At 39.1% G+C, this 24,223-nt stretch overlaps 1 protein-coding gene across 1 annotated transcript; it reads left to right on the top strand.

The window, feature by feature from the left end:
* Positions 1-9,627: 9,627 nt before the first annotated feature.
* LOC114454352 (annexin A13-like) lies at positions 9,628-21,323 on the top strand. Its single transcript, XM_028434756.1, has 11 exons — positions 9,628-9,764; positions 11,698-11,773; positions 11,873-11,967; positions 12,054-12,224; positions 14,192-14,225; positions 15,072-15,151; positions 15,439-15,507; positions 15,587-15,688; positions 16,634-16,709; positions 18,296-18,408; positions 20,273-21,323. The coding sequence occupies exons 1-11, from the start codon at positions 9,750-9,752 to the stop codon at positions 20,390-20,392; spliced, it is 951 nt and encodes a 316-aa protein (XP_028290557.1). The 5' UTR covers positions 9,628-9,749; the 3' UTR covers positions 20,393-21,323.
* Positions 21,324-24,223: the final 2,900 nt, after the last annotated feature.

Here is a 24,223-nt window from a genome sequence, read left to right as displayed (position 1 = left end):
AAACACCTGTCCCAAATAAATGCCTGGTCTGTTGGTATTTTACGGTATATATTGTATATTTGACTGTAACCCCTTCTACTCGGCTCCACTGTAAATACCACTATTTGATTCACAATGTTTTATTTGCTGATGATTAATAACAAATGCAACTCAAATAAAAGTTTAAAGTTAATGCGCTGCTCCACGGGCGCAATAATCTTAATAATATGCTGTTGTGTGGGTGTGTGACCCAGGCTTTGCCTTGCCTGGCAGGTCGTAGGTTCGAATCCAGCTCACGGCAAGGTGCACGGCAGGTGACTCAGTTAAAATAGGACAGGAATATCTATATAGAGCTGCAGGGACAGAACCAGTGAAATGCTTTCCGTGTGTCTTTTCCTTTGCGTGAGGGAGAGTAAAAATTGGCCCCCTGCCTGTCTTCTGACCTTTGCCAGTGTTTTGAGCAGATTTTGCTGTCTTTTGAACAAGAACAGTTGGTGTCGAGAAATATGAAGAGCTTCCTTCCTTAGATTGTGTGATGTCTTTAGAGTTCCCTTGTTTGAGGAGTAGCTTTTCAGCGAGATCATAAGACATGTGTTCTCTGTACCTTCCCTGCAGAGTGTCATTCATTTTTCTGATGAATGTCCCTGGTGTCAGCCGTCAATGCTTTTTTAGGATTGAGTGCTTGATGATACCAAACCATCTCTCCACATGGCAGTTTGTGTCCTTTGTTTTCCTTGGGCCAAACTTCTTTTCATCCTTGCCTGATACCTTTTCAAATCTCCCAACAACAGACCACTTCAAACTGGAAGAATTCCCAGGTAGCTTTCAAAAAGGATGTCAACAATGCCAGGGCAGTAAAATGGATTACCAGTTAGTTGAGTTTGGACATCGTTTTACCTCCTCTAGAACCTCCTTAAATGCACGGGTGAAAGGAGATCTGCCAATAAATGTGCAGGCTTTTCTTTTTTCTTCATCTTCCTCCTGAGCCAGTCTTCAAACATTTTTTGTCTTGTCCATGTCATGTGTCTTGCTTTTCTTTATCAATACCTGCATTACTTTCAGATTAAGAAGGACACTATTGCTATTGTGTTTTCCACATAAAACACTGCACAGTGACCAGAAGATGTTGAGGGCATCAGTCAGTGAAGTTGTTTTTTGCAACCTGGCAAATGCAAAGTTTGCAAAAGCTCCTAAACCTTTGTCTTCTGTATTTCTTCCAATGGAATGAGCAACAGCATTCAACATGTGCAGAGCACATGTGCAACACGGTGAACGTATTCATGTCCTTCCATGTCATCTGTCCTGAACAAATGGCAAATGCTCTGTCCAGGTGAAAATGTTCTCCTTGTTGAAGGACAGAAGAACACTATTTATTAGTGTTCAACTGTAGTCGGCTTCAACTTTGAACTCTTTGTATTGTGACGGTGGTGTCGGAGAAACTGCATAGGCCAGAATGTGATGGATGGCATTGAGTGTTCATTATAGTGAGCACCTCACAGGCTGGTAGGGGAGGTGCATCCCGACCACCTCCAGGAAGAGTGAGGGAATAATAAAGAAGTCTCCTGGTCTGACCAGGAACTTTGGATGCACTATTACCTGTAGCATCTAGGTACAAGACCAGTAGGGTCTTCTTTCTCAGATTTTGTACAAAAATGTTGATGCCGGTTTCTGTATACATATTTACACCAAAGGGGTCAATTTGCAGGTGCTAAATGTACTCAGGAATTCTGTGATATTGAGTGTCATATTCCTTGATGATTTTTTTTGTGTGAGGTACATTTCCTTGAACACATCATCATTAACTATTTTACTTTTGCTGAATTCTGACCCAATCACTTTCAGGACACTCTTATTCAGACTTTGGGGTTTTTAAAAAAAAAATTGGAAAAGCTGACTCACTCCCTTGCGTAGAGCCCTTGCAATCCTCTTTCTTCTTGTATATGCTGTTGGTCTAAATTGCCTCTCACTTTTTTCGTGTTTTATTTTCTCCCCTTTGTTGCACAGATATTTCCATTGGTGTTTCCAAATGGCTATGGAATTTAGATTTTTCGGCTGTCAGTTGTTTCGATGTGCTGAGTCTTGAAAGCAAGAGTACAGCAGGGATTGTTTTCAGGAAGCTGTTGTATAAAACATTGGTCCAAGATCTTCTCAGTTTCATTGAACCTTGAAGAAGAAGACATTTCTGCCATTTCTTTTGTTTTATTGTAATGGTGAACTTTTTTGATACCACTGTTACTTCCTTGGGTTTAAACCACATGTCTCATTTTCAAAAGGAGATGTTGAATTTATTCTTCTTGTGATGTAGGGTCGGTGGACTATGTAGGTTTATTTATGTTCATGTTTGATTTATGATTTATTTTGTGTAGAATTTTCAGTTTATGGCATTTTCAGATATTTTAGTCTTGTCAGTCACAGGTTGTGAGTTCAAGTCCCATTGTAGCTCTTTCTTAGTTGGGTTTTGTTAACTTGTGTTCGTCATGTTTTGTTATTCTTTTGGTTGGTGATGTTTAGTTTTTGTTCTTGTCTATTTCAGAATGGATTCCTTTATGATTCTTTACTTCCTGTCTTGGCAGCATGTTTGTGTGAAAATCTGTATCTGAGCAAGGGTTGGGGTCAGTCATAATTGTAATCACAATTGATAATTAATTACAATTATGGTGTAATTGTAATTTCTCAAATCTGTTGCCCTCATAAATGACTGTTATTGTAATTTCTATAAAAATTGTCAATTATAATTTTAATGCAATACTGGGGAACTATGTTACAGTTCTGTGTACAGTTCTACACATATGTAGTTAACAGTTGTTAAAATATATTCCATATCAAGCTTTCCCACATTTTACCATTAAAAACAACAAAAAACAAAAAAACAATTAAATCGAGGGGTACACTGACACAAAAAAGGCTCAGATTCCCACACCAAAAATATGAATACCTATATTTTCATTGATTAGGAAGCCTAACAAGGTAACCAATAAATTAGAAACAAATGAGATGATAGACATTTGTTTTTATTGTATTTTACAGTTGATTTAGGACCTGTTAACAGAAATCTAACACAAGAGAGATATTACGTTTTTTGGGGTTAATATTTAATCAAGGCACAGTCATTTGGAACTTTAGTAATAGTAATTGACTTTCTGAGGATAGAAAATAATTGGAATAAATGCTGGTCACTGTAATCATAATTGAATTGTCATTGAACATGGATAATTGAAAAGATAATTGTAATTTACCCTGATCTGAGCAGTGAGCATTACCTCTGGATTGTTATTTCCTGTTTTCTTTAAACCAGTTAGTTTTTTTTTTTTTTTTTTCAGCATTTGTTACTTAATTTAATGTTTGTTCTGTACTTTGATGTTTTTGTTTTAATTTCCACCTGTCTCCTTTATTAACCCCCCTAAGTACAGTACGTTCCATTCATGGTAATAACTTTCATAGAATAGTTCAAATTAGCTGTAGATTCATTTAATTCTTTGGGATTATCTCCAGTATGTGCATAGGGTACTGTGGCTCAGGTGGTAAAATCGGTCGTCTTCTTATGGTTGGGGTCAAAGTAGGGCTTTATACCCTATTTTGATGGGTATAAAGTGCTATATAAATCAAGTCTGTTTAGAAGTATAATGTCAATAATTTCTCTGTAATCCCTGTATTTCAATATATCATTACATACTCAGTGTTTGAGTGTTCATCATCATGGTATAATAAACACAAGGGTGATGGTCATCCTGTCCTCAGCTCAGTAAACACAAATTAAGGCTACACAAAAGAACAAATGCTATTAGACTAGATGATTAATCTGATGTTTGTATTTTACTCTAAGTATAAACTTTTGCAGGCGTATCTATCGTGGTAGCTTTTCTTCACCTGACGATTGCAGCACAAATACAATGTGCCCAAGGCGATGATGCTGATGAGTCACACAGAGCCACAACCTGCATGTTTGCATGAATAAATCAAACACTAATTCATTTTTTAAAAAAAGCTTTTCATTTGACGTCATGAGTCTTAATCACTCAGTTGCAGCGATTTCCAGAAGGTGTGTTTTTCTGCCTCTACACAGCACGTAGGCAGCTGATTGATGGGAATTAAGTAGCCCACTCTCAGGGTCCAATGTCACACGTCATTCACTCATATTCATTTGTTCTTTGATGCATAGCGTGAGTGCAGCATTTTATTTATAATTCAGGTGTTGAAGAATGTTTTCAAAGGAAAAATTTAGGGAATAAATGACAGTTAAAGGCGCAGTATGATTTCAGCTTCAAGATGCAGTGTGGGTTTGTGTTTCAAGTTTGATGACAAGAGGAAAGAAGCTGGTTTTGTGCCTGGTGGTTCTTGTTAGCGGTGTCCAGGAGTTGGAAGAGGTCATGGCCAGGATGAGAGGAGTCCCTGTGGCAGACCAGACTTCCTCAGCTGCTGATGAAAGTAGAACCTCAGCTGGGCCTTCTTGAGAATGGGTTAATGTTTGCCTCGTACTTCAAATCCTGAGAAATATTGATTCCTTGTGAAAGGTTTTCTCTATCTTCCGGATCTTTTAATTGAACAGCTCCGAGGACAGATGACAAGAGTAATACTATTTTTTGATTCAATTCAAGAACAAGAAGCAAAAGTGTGTCCCAAAATTGGTATTTTACCATTTACCTTCTCCGGCTGGGGGTGCCCCGTACATTGGGAGGGCTGATGCAAATGTGTTTTGGCAGATTTATCACCATGATCCAGTCTAGCTGACTGCATCATGACCTTGTGGTTAAGTCAACAAAGTGTACAAGTGTGTGTCTGTTGGAAACCAGCATGTGCAACATAGTTCAGAGAGTCAGAGCTGACAAGAGACTAACAATGAAACATACAGAAATAAAAGATATATCTCACACTAGGAATTTGAAATAGTCCACTGTTGAAACAGGGCTGTTGTGGATGCTGACGTGGGCAGTGCAGTGGGGTGTATCCTGAAATCCACCAACATATCGACCGTTCTTTAAGGTGTTCAGCACCATGTTGTTCTGACTGTACCAGATGCTCAACCTCCTGTCGATAGGCAGATTCATCACCATTGTGGATGAGTCCATTAACATCTGCAAACTTCAGGAGCGTAACACTCTTGCCACTGGAGGTGCAGTCATTGGTGTGTAGAAAAAGAAGAGTAATGGAGACAGGACACATCCCTGAGGGGCTCCAGTGCTGGTAGTCAGGGTTCCAGAGTTAATTCCACCCAGCTTTGTGTGCTGTGGTCTCTATGGGAAAGCTGGTAATCCACTGACAGATGGCAGGTGGAATGTTCATTATAGTGAGTGTGGAGGAGAGAATGATTGTGTTGAATGCTGAGATGAAGTCAACAAACAGGAGTCTTGAAAAAGTCCTAGGGTGGTCCAGGTATTGCAGGATAAAATGAAGCCCATGGTTTACTGCATCATCCACCCATGTGTGTGCTCGCTAGTGTCCAGCAGGTTTCCAATGATGCTTTTCAGCTGGGTGAGCACCAGGTATTCGAAGGACTTCATCACATGCCTGTGGTCATTCAGTCCTGTGATGGTAGTTTTCTTGGGCACTTGGATGAGGGTTGAATGCTTAAGGCAAGAGGGGACCTTCCACAGTTCCAGGGATGTGTTGAAAATCTGAGTGAAGATAGGAGACAACTTGTCAGTACAGAATTTAAGAAGGACACACACTATTTAGCTGAGCACTTGGACACAGTGTGTTTGCTGGATCATTCTGTCATGGTTTGTGGATGGTGTGGACCCAAATACAGAAAGAGCTGAAGGCAGCATGCAGGTGTAGCATTGGTAGTAGTCCATAGTAATAACAAAACCCCAAAATCCAAAAAGACACAAGGAAGCACAGGGAAAACTGGGACCAGGGAACAAAACGCGGCAGGACACGACGAGGGTAACATTGCCGTTAGACAATGATCCAGCAATCACACTGTGTCTGATTGGAACGGGCCACACCTGGGTGCAAAACATGACGCAGCTAATCATTCACAACCCAAACACACCGACATCACTGGGAGGTGGAGACACAAGCAGGAATACCTGGAAACACAAAGACAAGAGTTAACACAAGAGGACACACTCAAAAAAACAGAATAAACTAAAAGAGGACCACAAGTGCTAAACACAAACAAAACTAAACAGACCCTGACATGATGAGCTTGGTCTAACAGAAACCTTTTTCATTGCAGCATGTTTATCACAGACAACAGAAAATAATTTCATGAAAGTAAATAATTCTGCTTCAGCATTTGTACAATTCTGTACAATTAACCACTTTATCTCCTATGATGTTGTGTTGTGGTCACTAAATCCAGTAGGTACAGAATTCGTGTATCATTCCTTCATGAAAAACGAAAATAAAACACTCATTATTTGATATTTGTTTACAAAACCAAAATGAAAAAACGTAAAACGCCTTGTTTTTCAAATTCAAGCTCTTTTGCTTCGGTACAGAAAATGGAAAACGAACACCTTTGTCCATTTTCTCCATTACCGATTGGCCAAAGTACGTGACCCGGAAGTGTAGCGTTACACTTTTCGATATATCTTGAGCTCTGCAACACTTAGGAGTCTCTAAATCCTCCGAATTGTCCGTGAGGAGGTTCTGTGCCCAACACCAGCTAAAGCAAAAAGGACACGTTTCTGATGCACAGTTGGAAGCAGCACGCCGAACTGCCGTTAGCATAGCCGTTAGCGTCGGATGAGAGTACACTTGCGGGTCACGTACTTTGGAAAATCAAAAAAGAGCTTGAATTTGAAAAACAAGGCATTTTCCATATTTTATTTTGGTTTTGGAAACAAATATCAAATAAAGAGTGTTTTCTATGTTTTTGTTACATAATGAATAACAAATGAACAAATGACACAAGGATTGTACAGACACTGCTGCACAATTCATTTTAATTCTTGTTGGCATATTAATTACCTGTGATAAATTACAAACAGCTGTATCACTCAATTTCTTTTTCAAATTGCAATTGTCGGAGAACCAATTCATATTCATATCTCCAGTAAAATACATTTCTTGACCTCTGTCTGTTACATGTTGCATCATTTTGCATATATTGTTTAAATATTCAATATTTGAACATGGTGGTCTGTAATAACAGCCTATCAGTATTGGCCTGTGATATGGAATGTGAGTATGAAGTCATAGGGCCTCAATACTAAACTACACTTACTGTATGTCCTCAACCTTGTTTCTCAGACTACAAATGTTCAAGTGGGCTATTCTTAGTCCATATATACGTAGGTAGTTTTAATGACGTAATACATAGTAAAAAAACATAAATAGGTTTCATACTGCAGGTCTCATTTAGCTACTTTGGTGTGCAGGTTTGAGAATGGATAATAAGTTTATCCTCCTCTCTCACGTGCTGTTTTCATCTTAGGAATCAGTTCTTTTCTTTTTAGCCTCACTGCATCTGTGTTGTCTTCATTAATCAAGATTTTTGTTCCTTTGGGGTTCTTAGCCCCCTGTAGTACAGTAGCTCTGTCTTTACATCTGTACTAGCACATGGGATCTAAAGAGAAATATGTCTAGCAGAGCACTGACGTACCATATCTGTGTCTATTAATCGTTGATAAACCAACACATTTTGACCACAATCGGGGTATTATGAAGGGAGCTGCATCAATGGAAGTGCATTGTTACGGCCCACTCTTGGATATTTTAATAAAAGAAAGTGTCTGGAGTTACGTTAAACGTAGCCATAGCCCCCGGGACTATAGGTACATTTCCGGAGTTTTTCTACCTAAGCGCAATGTGCCTGTGTTTATCACCGTGCCAGGATAGTCGAGGGCTGCGCTCACCATTAACGTGGGTTTCGCTAACGTGGGTTTGATTTAACATATTTAACATGGCAAATTCCACCTTTAAAAATACATATCCGACAAAAATAAACATTTTATGGTTAGGGATAGAGTTACAGTTATGGTTGGGGCTAAAATGAAAGGGTTAGCGGGGTAGCTAAAAATAAAAATGAGCGAAAATACAAATTCCGGAACTTTGAGTCACGTGGTGCACCTATCACGTGACTGAAACTAATCCATAGAGTGGCAGTCTACGGATACGTTTAACGTACCCGTAGCCACGGGTATCTCTTCTCCTTTGGTAAAGGATGCATCAGTGTTTCCTTACCTAAAGGAGGTTATAAAGAAAGCATTGAGCTTATTTTCCTGAGCTTAAAGAGAACTTGGACATTCTTTATCATGGCCACAAATTCCGGGGGTAAAGGAACAGTGGATAGTAAAAGAGATAGAAGGGAATATTCGGACACAGCTACTTCTCAGCTTAAAGCTGAGAAGAGTTTTGAAGGAATGGGAAAAGTCAGCATGGTCACGAACGGCTTGGCTAAGCCAGGTTTAAACCGTAGGCCTGGCTCTATTAAGATACCAGCCATAACATGCATATGCAAAGCCATGCCGTATTTGGAGGTTGGACCAACACAAAATGGGTTTGCAAAAAAAACAATTTGTATTCTGTAGTCTGTCACTATACCATCACAGGTCTCCCTTCTGTACTCTGTGTGTGTGTGTGTGTGTGTGTGTGTCATCTGGGACCAGCATGACAGACTTCCTGAATGCACCTTTGTTTCCCCTTCCTTCCCCACAGACTGTTCCTAACTGCGTAAGGACAACCAGCCAAAAGCAGAACTGCGTTTTATTTCTTAAAGGTAGTTTTCAAACACACATGTTGTCTGAAAACTTGTGAATATTTAGAACTAAATATATCCATAACTTATTCACGGTATGAAAAGTAACTGTATATAACAAACAAAAAAGGTCTTATGTTTATAAAAGACAAATCAATGAAATTTAAATATTTGAAGGAACTCTGGTCATTTTACTTGGGCTTTTTCGCAATGAAGAAATCTGAGCTGTTAGTATGACGTAATTCCTAGCTTCCCAAAGTGGGGTACGTAAATTGTCATAGGGGGTACACGAATGCCAAATAAAAATTTTAAACTAGAATATAAATCAACCAGACAGTCAGGAGCCTCCATGCATTGCCACAAACTCCACATTAGCCATATAAGAGTAACCATGGTGATGGAGAAACAATCTCGACAAAAAAGCGCAAATATGATGAAAGCTACATTGCTTTATTTATTTACATTCCTTATAGATTATTATTATTATTATTTTTTTTTTTTTATTATTATTATTATTATAATAAATCATGATTCGTCAACAGAATAGGTCACATTCAGAGACTGATTTTACTGTACGGCTACATTGTATGACACTACATCAGTGGTTCCCTTCCTTTATTAGGTTGTGACCCCATTTTAATATCACACATTTTTTGCTGTTTTCAAAGTCTTTTTTTTCTTTCTAGAATTAGCTTTTGATAATGTTTGTTGTTGCCAGGATTAGTGCACAAAGTGTCAAGATACATTTTATTTGAACTAGATTTATATTTAAGAAATATAGAATGCAGTTATTTAAGATTATTTTGTGTGTGTGGTGTTATAATTTGAAGACAAAACAAAACAATTAAAACATTTTTAAAAATACATTTCTAATCAGTTTTTTCTTTATTATTATAAATTACTAGACGTTTTAGGGGACCTCACATATTTGAGAAAAGTGATAAGGTTCTTTGAGTGCACCAGAGATCTGGTTTTCCCTGCATGGAAATAGTTAATCCCCGGACGGTCTGAGGTGACGTCACGTTCCGGTCTCAGCCCTCCAGGCCGCAGTCTGATCACAAGTGGGAATAAAACGTGTCTTCATTACTTTTCCTTTACATCCACCGCTGGAAACATCGCGTAAAACATGGGCAACTGTCAGGTAGGAGCACGTCCGCTATGTGCTACTGTAAATAAATAGGCACTGACGCCAGGGAGTCATTTTATTAGTCGCTTTTCTGATGACAAATAACTTAGGCTACTATATAACCATATTATTAATGTCCCTAGTGTCCAAATATAGCTATTTGTTTGCTTTATATCGTGATTTTAGCCAAACCGTCGTTATAAATGGGGCTTTTAGTGCGTCTCATTCAACAATCTGTGCTTTCCGTGTGCTGTGGAGGCTGCTATAATAAATATGACTGAATAATCATAGTCATGGAGGTTGTTTTTATAATGAGTGTCGGTGAAAACGTTGCTCGTGACACCGTTTTGACGCGCACGGTGTTTTGCTTTACGCAAGAGGAAAGAGCCACTCCCCTGCGGTATCCATCACGGATCCGTTAGATGGGGGCGTGGCCTCAGTGCGTCATGACTGTGTGTGCGTGTGTACGTACGTGCGTGCACGTGTGAGAGACTGAAAACGGAGAGAGAAAAAGAGAGAGAGATAAACAGACTATTAATAGTCTGTTTATTAAGACTATTAATGTCTTAATAAACATTATACATACATGAATTCATGTATGTATGTATGAATACATTCATGTATGTATATATATAAGTATGTACTTATGTAACTGGATGCATATGTGTGTATATGGATATTTGTAAAACCCTGTAGATAACCTTTTCCACTTTTATAACACTTTTGGAGAATAAATTTTACATACATATATACTGAATCCCTTTTTTTATTCTATTGTTTTGCACATCACAAATGTAGCTATTATTTATAATATTTATTGGTTTTGTGTGTACATTGTTAGTCACACTTGCTTTGGTAATGCAAACACGTTTCCTGTGCCAATGAAGCTGATTTAATTTAATTGAATCATGCGATTCTAACCTTCTTCTTGCTTATACAGCTACTATTGGCCCAATAGATTCTTGACCTGTAGTAGTAATAATAATAATAATAATAATAATAATAATAATGCATTGGATTTTTATACAGTATAGTGCTTTTTCATAGACACTCAAAGTGCTTTACTTTGATGTGCATTATTCTTTCACTCCACACACAGTGGTGGTAAGCTACTATTGTAGCCACAGCTGCCCTGAGGCAGACTGACAGAAGTGAGGCTGCCATAATGCACCGTCGGCCTCTCCGACCACCACCAACACTCACTCACACACTACATTTATACTAGCCAATGTGGGTAAAGTCAAGTGCCTTGCCCAAGGACAACAACAACAATGGCCACATTTACATGGGAGCTTTAATTCCTCTTTAATTCAAAATACAAGTTAATTCCTTTTTAATCCGACCATGTAAACACTTAATTCCTAATGCAAATTTATTTCCAAACTAAACTGAAATCCGAATTCGGTGGCTGCTTTATTCCGATTTTAATTCTGATTTAAATAATTCCTATATCTTGAGTGAACACTTAATTCCGCTTTAAGTTCATTCCGGTCGTTGACTTTGATAGAGTGGGATTCAAACCCTCAACCCTTTGGTTATTGGATGACCCACTCTATCACTGATCCATTTCTGCCCAAAGTAGCAATCAATCATCTGCTTTGCTTTGAGATGTTTCCATTCATACATGTTTTTATTTTTGACATAAAATCAATTCCTCGAGCTTCAACTTCAGATTAACAAATGCACGTGACACTTTTTACCCTGTGTGATAGAAACTCACTTCTCCAATGTTGGCACTGCGGGCCCCTCTAATGCTTGTTTAAGGTCCTCTGGCCCCTAAATTCCTCAGTAGAAGCTCGTCTCCCCTCCCCCATGAGCCAGCTGCTCCTCCCATGATGAATCTGTGTTTAAACAGTGATTGGTCTGATGCTCTCACTGTGCTATAATGCATAGCTCTTAGTTGTTTGAATGACCTAAATAACAATCTTCCTGTTATGTCTTTGTTTAGCCTACAATCTTCCCCTTCGAGGAGTTTGACGTGATAGCAGACATCAAAGCCATCCGAAAAGCCTGCAAAGGGTTTGGTAAGCTGGAAATAATATATTGAGTTGTTTTTATAAAAAAAAAAAAAAATTCTAACAGTCCAAAGGTTTGAACTTCTTTGGTTGCGTCTTCCTTGGCAGGCACCGATGAGCAGGCAATCATTGACATCCTGGCGAATCGCAGCTCAGCCCAGCGTCAGGAAATCAAGCAGGCTTATTTTGAGAAGTATGACGATGTGAGTGTTCATTTTCATCCAAAAAATATACCTTCGGAGCAACATTTTTATTCGTTTCCTGTCATTGGGCTTAAATTCTTTTACAGGAGCTAGTTGATGTGTTAAAGAAGGAGCTGTCGGGAAACTTTGAGAAGGCCATCCTCGCCATGCTGGACCCACCAGTCATCTACGCCGTGAAGGAGCTGAGGAAGGCAATGAAAGGAGTAGGAACGGATGAGGACGTGTTGGTGGAGATCCTCTGCACAGCCACCAATGCTGTAAGCTGCAGACATGCACGCGGTCACAATCAGAAGATGCCACAGTATTAGAGGACACTTTTATACAAATGATGGTTTTAACAGTGTACACATACTAAAAATGACTTAGTTTGAACCTATCTTGAGCTGTAGTAACATAACCTTAAAGGTGCAGTCCGCAACTCTCAGATCCCTCTCTCCCCCTCCCTCTCCGCTGCTCTCTTGCCCTGCCTCCAACTTTCCAAAGTCCCTCCCTGACAGGAGCTAACAAGCTAACGTTAGTCCGACAGCAACATCACAGTAATATACAGTAACATGCACTGTTAAAAGCATATTACTGCAGCTCTTCTCTCTCTATATGCACACACCTCATCAGCAGCAGCAACAACACAGTGTCACTTACAGCACTCACACACAAACAACACATGGACCACAGAGTTCTAGTGTAACAATTACAAATCAAACATAATGTAAATCAAGCAGCAGTAATTACCTTTCGAGGAGAAAAGTTGCTAATTCCATGTTCTACTCCTCCAGACCATACACTGTAAAAAAGACGGCACTAAGGCCCCGGGAAAGGGGCGGGGCCTGTGAACAACAGCTGTCAGACAGCCCATCAAACACAATCCTGACTCTGATTGGTTCTTTTTCCTCGGTTGCGGTGCATTCTGGAAATCTGCCAAAGGCTGCAGGAGCAGCAGGGGGGGCTCAATGAGCCTGTTTTTTTCACACAACTACTAGTTTTATGTAAAGGTGTCCTTACATAGTGACTGCTTTAGCAAAAATGACAAAAAGTCATTTTTATAAGAGTTGCAGACTGCAGCTTTAAAAACCAACTTGATCTAAAGACCTATAACTTACTATAACCTTTGTCAGCCATGTTATCCTGTTCATGCCAACATCATGCGTCGTTTATAACCCCCCCTCCACCATGAAAAAAACCCACTTAATCTAGTATTAGGCCCTGTTTAAAAGATATTGCGTTTTTAGTGAAAACAGGGAAACAACACTTTCACTGTTATGAGCATGCCCACTACGGGCTAGTTTCATTTGAACCTACAAAGTTAGACCCAATCCGGCCCATAGCCGTCAGAATATGGCCCGACCCCGATTAAAGTCGATCTTTCTTCAAACCTGAACCCAGTGCTGTTACACTATTCCAGGGTTCTGCAACCTTTACCTTCAAAAGAGCCATTTCGCCTCTTCTCACCTGGATTAAAGTTCTTCCGGAGCCTAAAAAAATACCTTTTTAATGGGTTAGAAAAGATAGACCAAAAATGCAGTTTTTATCAGAGTTGGGAACTAATGGTTAAGGAAGAGCACTAGCAATCAGAGGGTGCTGGTTTGATCCCCGCCATCGGTCATCACAACATGTGTCCTACTTGTGTGGTTATTCACAGAAGCTCACGCTGAAAATTATAGACTATGTTTCTCTACATATTGTGTTTTCAGTCATGGTTGAAATAACAATCGCATAGTGTTTGCTTGTGGCCAGCCCTGCCATCAATTATACAACTGTCTCGAAACTCTTTTTTAGAGTTCTTTCACAACATCATCCTCAAATGTAATTTGAAAAGAATAATTTCATGTTGTACAATATCAAAAACTGGCCTTTTTTTAAGTTTCTGTTTTTAACATTTCATGTTTTTGTGTTTTGGCACAAAAATTGAAAACCAACCGGTTTTTAAAGTTTTGTTTACCCCTTACATTTTTTTTCCTTTTTGTTTTTTTTAATATACTATTCTGAATGGAAAAATCCAATGATAAAAAACATACACTGAGCGGTCCTCTATTCCACAGATTAAAAAATAAATAAATAAATTTAAAAAAATCCACATTTACTGTAATCCAGCTTCTAGAATAAGGTGTACAGAGACCCGCCAGTAAACCTGAGGTGCCTTTACTCCTGCAAAGATCCACTCATTCAGATTAACGATTAATGTTTTATATGTAAAAGTTAAACTTTTTGCTTGTGTTGCTCTTCACAGGACATTGCCATGTTTAAAGAGTGCTACTTTCAAGGTAAGTTACTGTTTAATGACTTATTGTGATGAAAAATAATCTTTTCCTGCATTCAATCTAGTGTCATGCTCCCCTTTAATAATTACAGAAGTCACATGGTTAAAATAGAGACGTACTTCTGCTCATTCAATAGCCACAGGATGTGGAGTAAGGCTGTAATCAGGCTCCAAAGTTAGACCCGACATTGCCAAAGCCCGACAGAGTTTGTACGAACCCCAATGAATCCAATTTCTTTAAGCCTGAACCTGTTGCTGCCCGACACTATTCAAATAGTGGCAATGCTCTCGGCTTATTGGTCAATCTTCATTCCTACCCTCACCTATCGCAGGTACAAGTTGCTAAAATTAGCTTCCTTCATAATTTGACTGGGCTTTCCATTAGAGATCGATAGCTCAGTCATTTGAGAGGGGCTTGGAGTAGAGCCACTGCTCCTCCGCATTGAGAAGAGACACCTGATTATGATGCCTCCCTGGTGAGGTGTTCAGAGCACACCCCACTGGAAGGCGACCCCGAGGAATACCCAGGACACGCTGGAGAGAGTAGGTCTGGCCTGGGAATGCCTCGAGATCCCCCAAAAAGAGCCGGAGGAAGTTGCCGGGATGAGGGAAGTCTGGGCCTTGCTGCTCAGGATGTTGCCTACGCTACCCTACCACAGATAAGCAGCAGAAAATGGATGGACTGAAGAACTGCTCAGTTAGAGTCTATTTTCACCTATTGCTTGCTTCTAAAATCTACTCCTAAAATCACCATGTAACTCTGCCCTGTGTATTTAGAGGTACAGTTTGGTGGACTAATAATGAGTCTTTTAATTCTGAGACTTAAGGTCCTTTTGTGTCTGTCTTGCAGTACACGAACGTGATCTAGAGGCTGACATCGAGGCAGATACAAGCGGAGACGTTAGAAATCTTCTCACTGCTTTGCTGCAGGTAAGCAGCTCTGGATTCACCCCCCAGTCGGGTAAATATATCCTATCCCGTCTGCTTTTAGTCTGAAATCAAGCTCACTCCCCCTTTGCCTATACCTAGTGCCCACACACACACACACACACACACACACACACACACACACACACACACACACACGCACACACACACACACACACACACACACACACACACACACACACACACACAGGGAGATGCAGTTACATACAGAAACTGTATCTCCTTTTCTGTATCATGACAGAAAAGGTCAAATTATGATCTTTTTCCAGGGCAACAGAGATGAGAGCTATGAAGTAGATGAAGCTCTGGCTGAACAAGATGCTGCTGCTATGTTTGAGGTGTTTTTTTCAAATCAAGACATATCCTTACGACAAACGCAAAGTTTATTTCCTTTAAAGAGTTGTTGATCCTGTGCAGGCTGGTGAAGGTCAGTTTGGGACGGACGAGTCAACTTTCAGCTACATCCTGGCAACCAGGAACTACCTGCAGCTCCAGGTTACCTTCAAAATCTACGAGCAGGTACGTGGTTGCTTCTACATCTGCACAGAAAATTATTTCACATGTATCAGAGACTTCACTTTCAGCACTGATTTGAATCTGTCCTAATTTCAGCCATACTGTATATTCTTAAAGCTGCAGTTTGCAGAATCCTCTTTCCGCTCCATTTTTTTTGTGAACGCTCTTAAATGCTTTTTTGACAAGTTCATGAACTTTATCTTATGTTATTGGAGATTTTTCTGTTTTCTAATATGAAATCACGTATCACTCTGTACTTACTGTCCTGAGCAGCAGCGGCTGCTGCCGTCGGCTCGTCCCAGCCAGAGATCACACAGAGGGAGCTGTGATCTCAGCTGCCTGCTGCTCTGAGCGGACTGATAACCATCACTAAGCATTAATTCACCTTGAATAAGCTTCTCTTGGTTTGCATGCACGTCTGTTCTCATTGTCTTTCTGACACCAGTGTGTGTGTGGTGCGGACCCTCTGCAGTCACTGAGGTCCGGGAGGACGCAAAGCAAAAGCGATCCGTCCCTCCTCAGTGTTTGTGCCTTTAAAATGTTGCTTCTCCACCTCTGTCTGCCTTTTATTGCTTGATTTGCTGTGTAACTGTTGTGTTACCACCGATGGTACGTGAACGCGTCTGACTTCAGATGAGCAGCCAATAGCAACGCCAAAGACGGCTCATGAAGCACACGTGTTTGTAGAAAGATCTCTGATTGGCTGACATCCAGACTCTTGGAGCGTCACGCTCCTGGATTTCTAAATGTCATTTTACAAGGCCAGGAGAAGGAGATGAGATTCACTGTCCACTCAGAACACTCTGATTACAATTTGCTCAAAGATATTTATGGATTTTTGACCAAATTATGCCAAAAAAAAAGTTACATACTGCAGCTTTAAAGCTTTCCTCAGGGAATATATGGAAATTGTTTTTTGACAACTTGGTGAACTTTATCTCCCTACAGCTTTCGGGGACTGAAATCTTGGAGGCCATTGAGAATGAGACTTCTGGGACCCTAAAAAAATGCTTCATTGCTCTTGGTTAGTGTGACATACAAAAATGTTGAAGTTATTCCCAAGGTTATGTGTTAAAGTTTTAAAATCAATTCAAAATGAAATAAATGTTGCCACATTTACCCACGCATGAGGTCAAAGGTCAAGAGGTGTAAACTCACCATAGCTGATGGTGTCGGTAGCGATTCTGAAATATAGCATCAGTCTCTAAGGTAGAAATGCAGAGTTAGCTGCTAAAGTTAATGCTGCACACAAGCTGAAAATTCATGTTTTTCCTGACTTTTTCAAACGGTGACCAATCAGCTGATCAGTGCTTTTTCACTTATTGGTCTGTCCATCTTTTGCACTTCCTTCAAATTTGTAAATTGAAATAAAATAATAGCTTAATAAAAAATAATCTTGGACCTGGTTTCGTGAATGATGTAAATGTATCTTTTCAAAGTAAGAACGTATACTGTAATAAGCCTTTTCACACTCTTGGAAATCTCACTTGTCACATGTATGATATTAATAATAATACATTTTATTTAAAAGCGTTTTTTATAGACTCAAATATGCTTTACAGTTGTTTAAACAATTACACGAGTCAAAAAAGAAATGAACAACAATAAAGGTAAATACATGACATTCATAAGTTTGTAAGTTAGCTTGGGAGAAGGAGTGTGGAAGCAAGGGAGGTCTGTCGCTTTAATGCCGCCTTTTCCATCGGTTTTACAAAAAGTACTCGGATCAGGGGAAAACCCCAGTCGTCCGAGTCTGAACATGTGCATTGTTCCCGGGTAGAGTCCGAATTGCGCACGCTGGAGGCCCTGGAAGTTGGTGTTTTTGTTTACCAGGGGTAACCTAACCCAATCTTGCTTCGATACTGCTGCTCCCATCGGTTCTTGGGTCAAGCTGAAAGTGGAATCAGCGGAAAGCCCTGGTTCCCAACCCCCGCCCCCCAACCCCTCGAATCTGAATATGTGTAATATGAATTATATAAACACTATTAAAACAATAAAGATATCTGGACAATATCAACAGACCGACCAAGCTTGTTGACGTTTTTACACCTCTCAACCTATGACCCCGTAGGTCAGTGGTTCCCAACCAGGAGTACGTGTACCCCTAGGGGTTCTTGAACACATTGCAGGGGGTACTTGGTAACATTGATGAATCTATTTTCAATATTCTGAGTCATTGTTAAGCCTATTTCAGACACTGTACATGCTCATCCAACATCTTTTCCATCCGTTGGCAGTAAACGGCATTAATGGAATAAACAAAATTGTGGCCTTATTATCCTACTAAATTGTTACTAACATGTTATCCAGATTACTAAAAATTGAGGTAAATATATTCTGTACAGGTTGACATTTTCAAGCTGAGAATTGGAGTGACAAAGGGGTTCTCCTAATCTGAAGAGAGGCCTCGGGGGGTACATGAGATCGAAAAGGTTGGGAAACACTGCCGTAGGTCGCGCATGCGCAGTTCCAGAGTGTGAAAAGGCTTATCAGGGGCAATAGTGTTAGTATCAGTTAGGATGCAGAATACCAACAAAGCAAATGGCTTGAGAACTGCCAGTGTTTACAACTGGGTTACTTTTGTCTCTTTGTGTTTCCATGTATCCTCAGTGAGAGCTGCCAAAAACCCTCAGCTGTACTTTGCCAGACGTCTGAATGATGCCATGAAAGGAGCAGGCACTGACGAGGACACCCTCATCCGTATCATTGTGTGTCGTTCTGAGGTATCGTCACTGTTAAGTTTGGCAATGATTTGTTACAGGTCAGAAAGAGAAAATGAGCTTAAAGACACAGTTTTACTGGATGGTTGGACGAACATGCATGCGTGTATCGTAGATTAAACATTAAAGCTTGTATGAATCGCCAGAATTAGAAGAATGATTTAAATACGTTTTGCATACAGGTCTGATTTGTGTTTTGTTATAAGAGAATATACCGACTCAAAGTGACAAACATGCCTTTAAACAACACATTCTTTCTTTATTTCACTTTACTTATAGTTGTAAGTGTTGTGGACCCAGATGCGGAGAAATTAGGTAGCAGGTAGGGGTGGTGATTAAAGTATCAGTCCATGTTTATTGTCTGAACCATGACAGAGGGGCACGATTAAATTTGAACCGTAAATCCCGCCCCCCACTCTGATAATCCCTCCCAGTCTCCTCCTCCTCCTCCCGCACGAAATCGCGCACAAGAGCTGAACGCGCACTACCGGTAAAACATGTCGCCACGCGAAATATAGGAAAATGGAACATTAGATTACCTGTCTAGAAGGTAAACAGCCACTTGTGCGTCTAAAGTTAGTCCAAGACTGAAAACAAGTTTGCACCGTGCACACGCTTCACTATATATCGTGGCAGCCAATGAGGAGGCTCTTTTGTGGGCTCTGCTCACCCCTCCTTTCTCTAAATCCTGTGATTGGAGCTGGAGGGGGTGACCGCCAACATTTTGTCTTCCGGAGTTTTATTAACTAAAATAATTAATTATCAGGCATAGACATACTTTTACGATATACTATATGATGCTAATAAGAATTTTTTTTTTAAATTAAAGAAAATAAATCAAGTACCCTAGCTTTAAAGGTGCAGTCCGCAACTCTCAGATCCCTCCCTCCCCGATACTCTCTTGCCCTCCCTCCAAACTTTCCAAAGTCCCTCCCTCAGAGGAGCTAACAAGTTAACGTTAGTCCCACAGCAACATCATAGTAATATAACATGCTCTGTTAAAAGCATATTACTGCAGCGCTTCTCTCTCTCTATGTGCACAAACTTCAGCAGCAGCAGCAACAACACAGTGTCACTTACAGCAGCCCACACGGAGGCTGCTGCGTGCACATGAACAACACATGCACCACAGAGTTCTAGTGTAACAACTACAAATCAAACATAATGTAAATCAAGCAGCAGGAATTACCTCTCAAGCAGAAAAGTTGCTAGTTCCATCTTCTACTCCTCCAGACCATACACTGTAAAAAAGACGGCGCTCTAGCTCCGGGAAAGGGGCGGGACCTGTCAGCAACAGCTGTAAGACAGTCCATCGAACACAATCCTGGCTCTGATTGGTTCTTTTTGCTTGGTCGCGGTTCATTCTGTGTCCTTCCATAGTGTCAGCTTTAGCTAATATGACAAAAAGTCACTTTTATAAGAGTTGCAGACTGCACCTTTAACATGTAATATTAAATTAATGCAAAGCAATGTTTGAATTATTTTAATTCATCAATTGAGATCGTTTTTTTTTTTTTTACTTCTTTCTATTTGTAACCACAGCAGACAAAATGATTTTGTATCTAATACTGAAATGAGGCATTCTATACAATGTGCTTTTCTTTACCGTTGTCATATATTGAGTTCACGTCATACTGAGGTTGTATATGCGCGCACATGCGCACTACCGAAAAATGAATTTTTGCTAAAAAAAATAAATAAATAAATAAAATCATTCATTTTTGTTTATTCTTGTTTTCAAAGTGAATGGACACGTGTTTTATTTGTTTATTGGATTATGTTAGTGTTAGGGTTATAATCTCAGTACGGAGGTAAACTAAACTGACACCGGCGCATAAGGTATTGTTTTTTCTCCTTTTTCCAACAGTACGATTTGGAAACCATCAAAGACTTGTACCTGGAGAAGTACGACGTGTCTCTAAAGGACGCTCTGAGGGACGAGTGCGGTGGAGACTTTAAACGCCTGCTTCTGGCCATCTGCCACTAAAAGCCCAGAAACTTGAAGGTTCTGTGTGTATCAAACTACAGCACTCAGGCTCCCTATACTATACGTATATACCTACTGTAGGATTAAGGACAGTAATCAGTGTACTAAATAACTGTGATGTTAGGTGGTTTTTACCGAGGGCTCTTCAGTCTGTTGCTGCCCTGTTTTTAGCTCAGACTCTTTCCACTGTTACCAGCAAGTGTTTTCAGCGTCTGTAAAAGGGGAAGTCCAACTATTCTGTTTTAACATCAGCTGTAGCCACAACTGTACACTTATACTCAGTCTGATTTTATTTATTTTGTTATTATTTAGCTTTTGTTAGTACTGATTATATTAATTTACTAACAGGACACTAGTGGTGTATAAATGTTCACCCTCTGTGCCCTTAACTTCGACACTGTCAAACTTTGGTGCTGTCAGAGAGAATGCAGTCACTCAAGATTACTTGAATATATCTAAGAAACAAGGCTCTGCAAAGCATGTACAAGGTCACATCATTTCTGATGTATTGTATTGTACACATGTTGCTTATTATATAGAAATTAAATTAAAAAAATAATTTAGCAGATAATGTAAATTGATCATTACATTAGTGGTCAAAGTACGTTGTTCCCATGTATCAACGTTCACCGTATTTCTTAAAATTTCAACAAGTTTTTAATCCATAAATCATGTCCCACTTACCATTTCTTTTTCTTTTTTTTAACTATCAACATGTAGGATTTATAATAAATCACAGTGGGCCATTAGGCATCCTAACATCAGTGTAAATGCTTTGACCTTCCTTATAAGGCATTTGAGGTCAGTATTTAACTTTTAATAATATGGACAAGCTCACTATGGTTAGTCTAGACATTGCATGTTTCACTCTGTAGTCAAATAATTTAACTTTAATGTCTGAGTAATAAATAAACTACCCAGTTACATTTTATCACAGTGTCATTGTGGTTTTGTGAACCGTTGAGGTGTGTGTTTGAAGTCGCTCAATTTCTAGGAATGCAACGTGTCACGGCAAATTTGCGGTTGACCTCATTTGGAGACGTGATTTATTGCTCTGGTTGAATGATGGAGTCCAGGCAAGGCATTGATGATTTTATAATCATCCCCCCTCCCTCCTCCCCCCAGGAAATAAAGAGGACAGGGTGGAGGTGAAAGAAGAGGGTGAAAAGAGACAGTTTCTTCTTTAGGTCAAAACAACCAGTTCTCTGGTATCTCCTGATTGTCGTGAGTGTTGGAGGTGTGTGCGTGTATGGTGTTTGTGTGTATGAATGGCTGTGTATTGGGTGTGTATGTGTGACTATGTGAGTGTGTGTAGGCATGTGACTGTGTGTAGGCATGTGACTGTGTGATGCCTCCGTGTCTGAGGGATAAGATGTGTTTTGGGAAGCTGACCTCGAGAAGAGAGCAGAACACATGAGACAGCAGAAATGAAAAGTCTCAACTTAAAGCCTTAAAAAGAATAAGGTCTATGAGTAAATATGTTGATAAACATAACAAACAATTTTGCCCTGACAAATCCAACAGCCTTCTGACATCACAGCCAGGTCAATGTGGTTTCCATAACAACAATATAAAAATACGATATAGTTCTGCAATCACAGTCAATACAAACTAAGAACTATTGATTTGATCTGAATTGGAAATATGCAGGGAAATCATCGTTTTCCTCACTTCTTCCAAAAACATGTACAGTATGTTAATTAATCAGTGTTTCTCAAGTGGGGGTATGTGTACTCTTAAGGGTACGTGATGGAACTACAGGGGATACTTAAGAGAGGAAAGTTAACAATGGGGTTTGATAATGTTTGTTTTTAGTTTAAAATGATAATCATACTAAACATGACAAGAAACTCACAAAAACACACAAAATAAGAGAGAAAAATACTTACTATTACCGTCAACACACACAAAACAACAACAAAAACACACTAAATGAGAGAAAAATACACAATACCGCTACAAAATACACACAAACAACAGAGAAACATACAAAACGACATAAGAAACCACCAAACGACAACAAAAACACACACACACACACTGAGAGAGAATAATTTTAATAATATGAATAACATACAAAAAAGACAATAACACAAAAAAAGAGAAAAATATACTGAATAATAAAAAGAACAAACAACAACAACAAAATGACACCAAAAAACACACAAAATGACAGAAAAAACACACAAAATGATGATAGAAATAATCTTGATTGGAACATGAAGTGAAATCACGGATCAAGGTCTTGGTACACCATGTGGGAGATGACCGGAAATATTAAAAACTACAGAAACAAATCTATTCAGGAGGCACTAAATACTATTTCATTTCACTCATTTTTTTCACAGAATTCTGAGCAAGTTTATTTAAAAAAATGTGTTTTTGTTGTAGTAAACTTTAGATAACCAACCTTTGGCCCCTGATGTCAGAAGTGTGATTACAGGACAGTATTTTATTGAGCAATAATATTTTTAGTTAGTGGTAAATTTGTCCAAACCATAGCCTAAGAAGGAACTATAGGAAGTCTTTCCTATTATATTGGAAATGTATTGATAAATCTTTCTGAGTACCCCCTGCAATGTGCTCCTGCACCTTAGGCGTACCCCTGGTTGGGGATCACTGCTTCAGAGCATCCAATTCAGCTAGTAGAGAAAAATAAAAATGACAGGGAAATCATAATTGATTGTGTAAATTACAGTACACAGTCATTTAATTATGAAACTCCACAATATTTGCAAGGCGTAAAGTGTTGCTTAAATCACATGGTGGTAGTCATTTTAATCACAAATAGAAGTCTCAATTTTTCCCAAATCCAGCAATTTTCCTCAAATTCTTCCACAAAATGTACCCAAATCCATAGTTTGTCTCTAACAGTTGCTACTGTGACCCTTTCCACTATATCAAATCAATGCCACATAACTAAAACACTGGAGTTGATGTGGAGCGTGTTGCGTGCACCATATTTGCTTGTGTGTCTTCTCTATCTCCTGGTGATGACATGATTATCTCATTATTAGAAGATCAGCATCACATAAAGGATCTGTTTATTGTGTAATTGAAATCTCATTACAAATCTCATAACTGTAAGATGTGTATCTTGTCAGTCACTATAGAAACAGATTTAGTTCAACTCTGCATGACATCCTAACAATTCAATGTGAAAGCGATACCTGAGTATAAAACGTGAAGAGAATCAACTGGAACAAATAGATTTTTGGTGAATATTTGACCCGTTTGGATTATGGATCCATACATTATTAATGTAATAACGTAAATGTAATAAATGCTCATTATGAAATAAAACCATGAGCACATAATAACTTACAACCTTGTTTTTACCACCTGAGGAACATTTCTAGAACACACTCTGTTTTAACTTTGTAAAAAAGAAACAATTTTACATGCTTTTATTTCTTCTTATTTTGATTACTGTAACAGCCTTTTTACCTGCATGAATCAAAATTCCATGAATTGATTGCAAATTGTCCAGAACTCAGCTGGCAAGCTTTTAACAAAAAACAAGAACTATTATAATATGATATAATAATATAATATGATCACATTATCCCTGTTTTTTGTGTTTTTATACTGGCTCCCAGTTTGTTTTAGATTGATTTTTAGATTTTATTGATTTTTTTTAAGGCCCTAAATGGCCTTGCCTCAACTTACCCAGATATTTTATTACCATATACACCAGTTTGTACCTTAAGATCATAATGTAACAATTTATTCAATTGTAAACCTTTTAACAAAGCTGTATGGAGGATGAGGAGTGCCACAATTAAATACATAAATACACCGTTCATTAATTAATTAAAAATGTAAATTATT

This window comes from Gouania willdenowi, chromosome 20 (genome assembly GCF_900634775.1).
Source record: "Gouania willdenowi chromosome 20, fGouWil2.1, whole genome shotgun sequence".
Classification (NCBI taxonomy): Eukaryota; Metazoa; Chordata; class Actinopteri; order Blenniiformes; family Gobiesocidae; genus Gouania; species Gouania willdenowi.
Note: the sequence above shows the minus strand (reverse complement) of the source record. Positions and strands in the feature narration are given on the sequence as shown.

Excerpts from the sequence above, each read along its gene's own strand:
- LOC114454352 (XM_028434756.1), top strand. Across the intron at positions 15,152-15,438 it reads TTCTCACTGCTTTGCTGCAG|GGCAACAGAGATGAGAGCTA; the intron begins GTAAGCAGCTCT and ends ATCTTTTTCCAG. Across the intron at positions 15,508-15,586 it reads ATGCTGCTGCTATGTTTGAG|GCTGGTGAAGGTCAGTTTGG; the intron begins GTGTTTTTTTCA and ends GATCCTGTGCAG.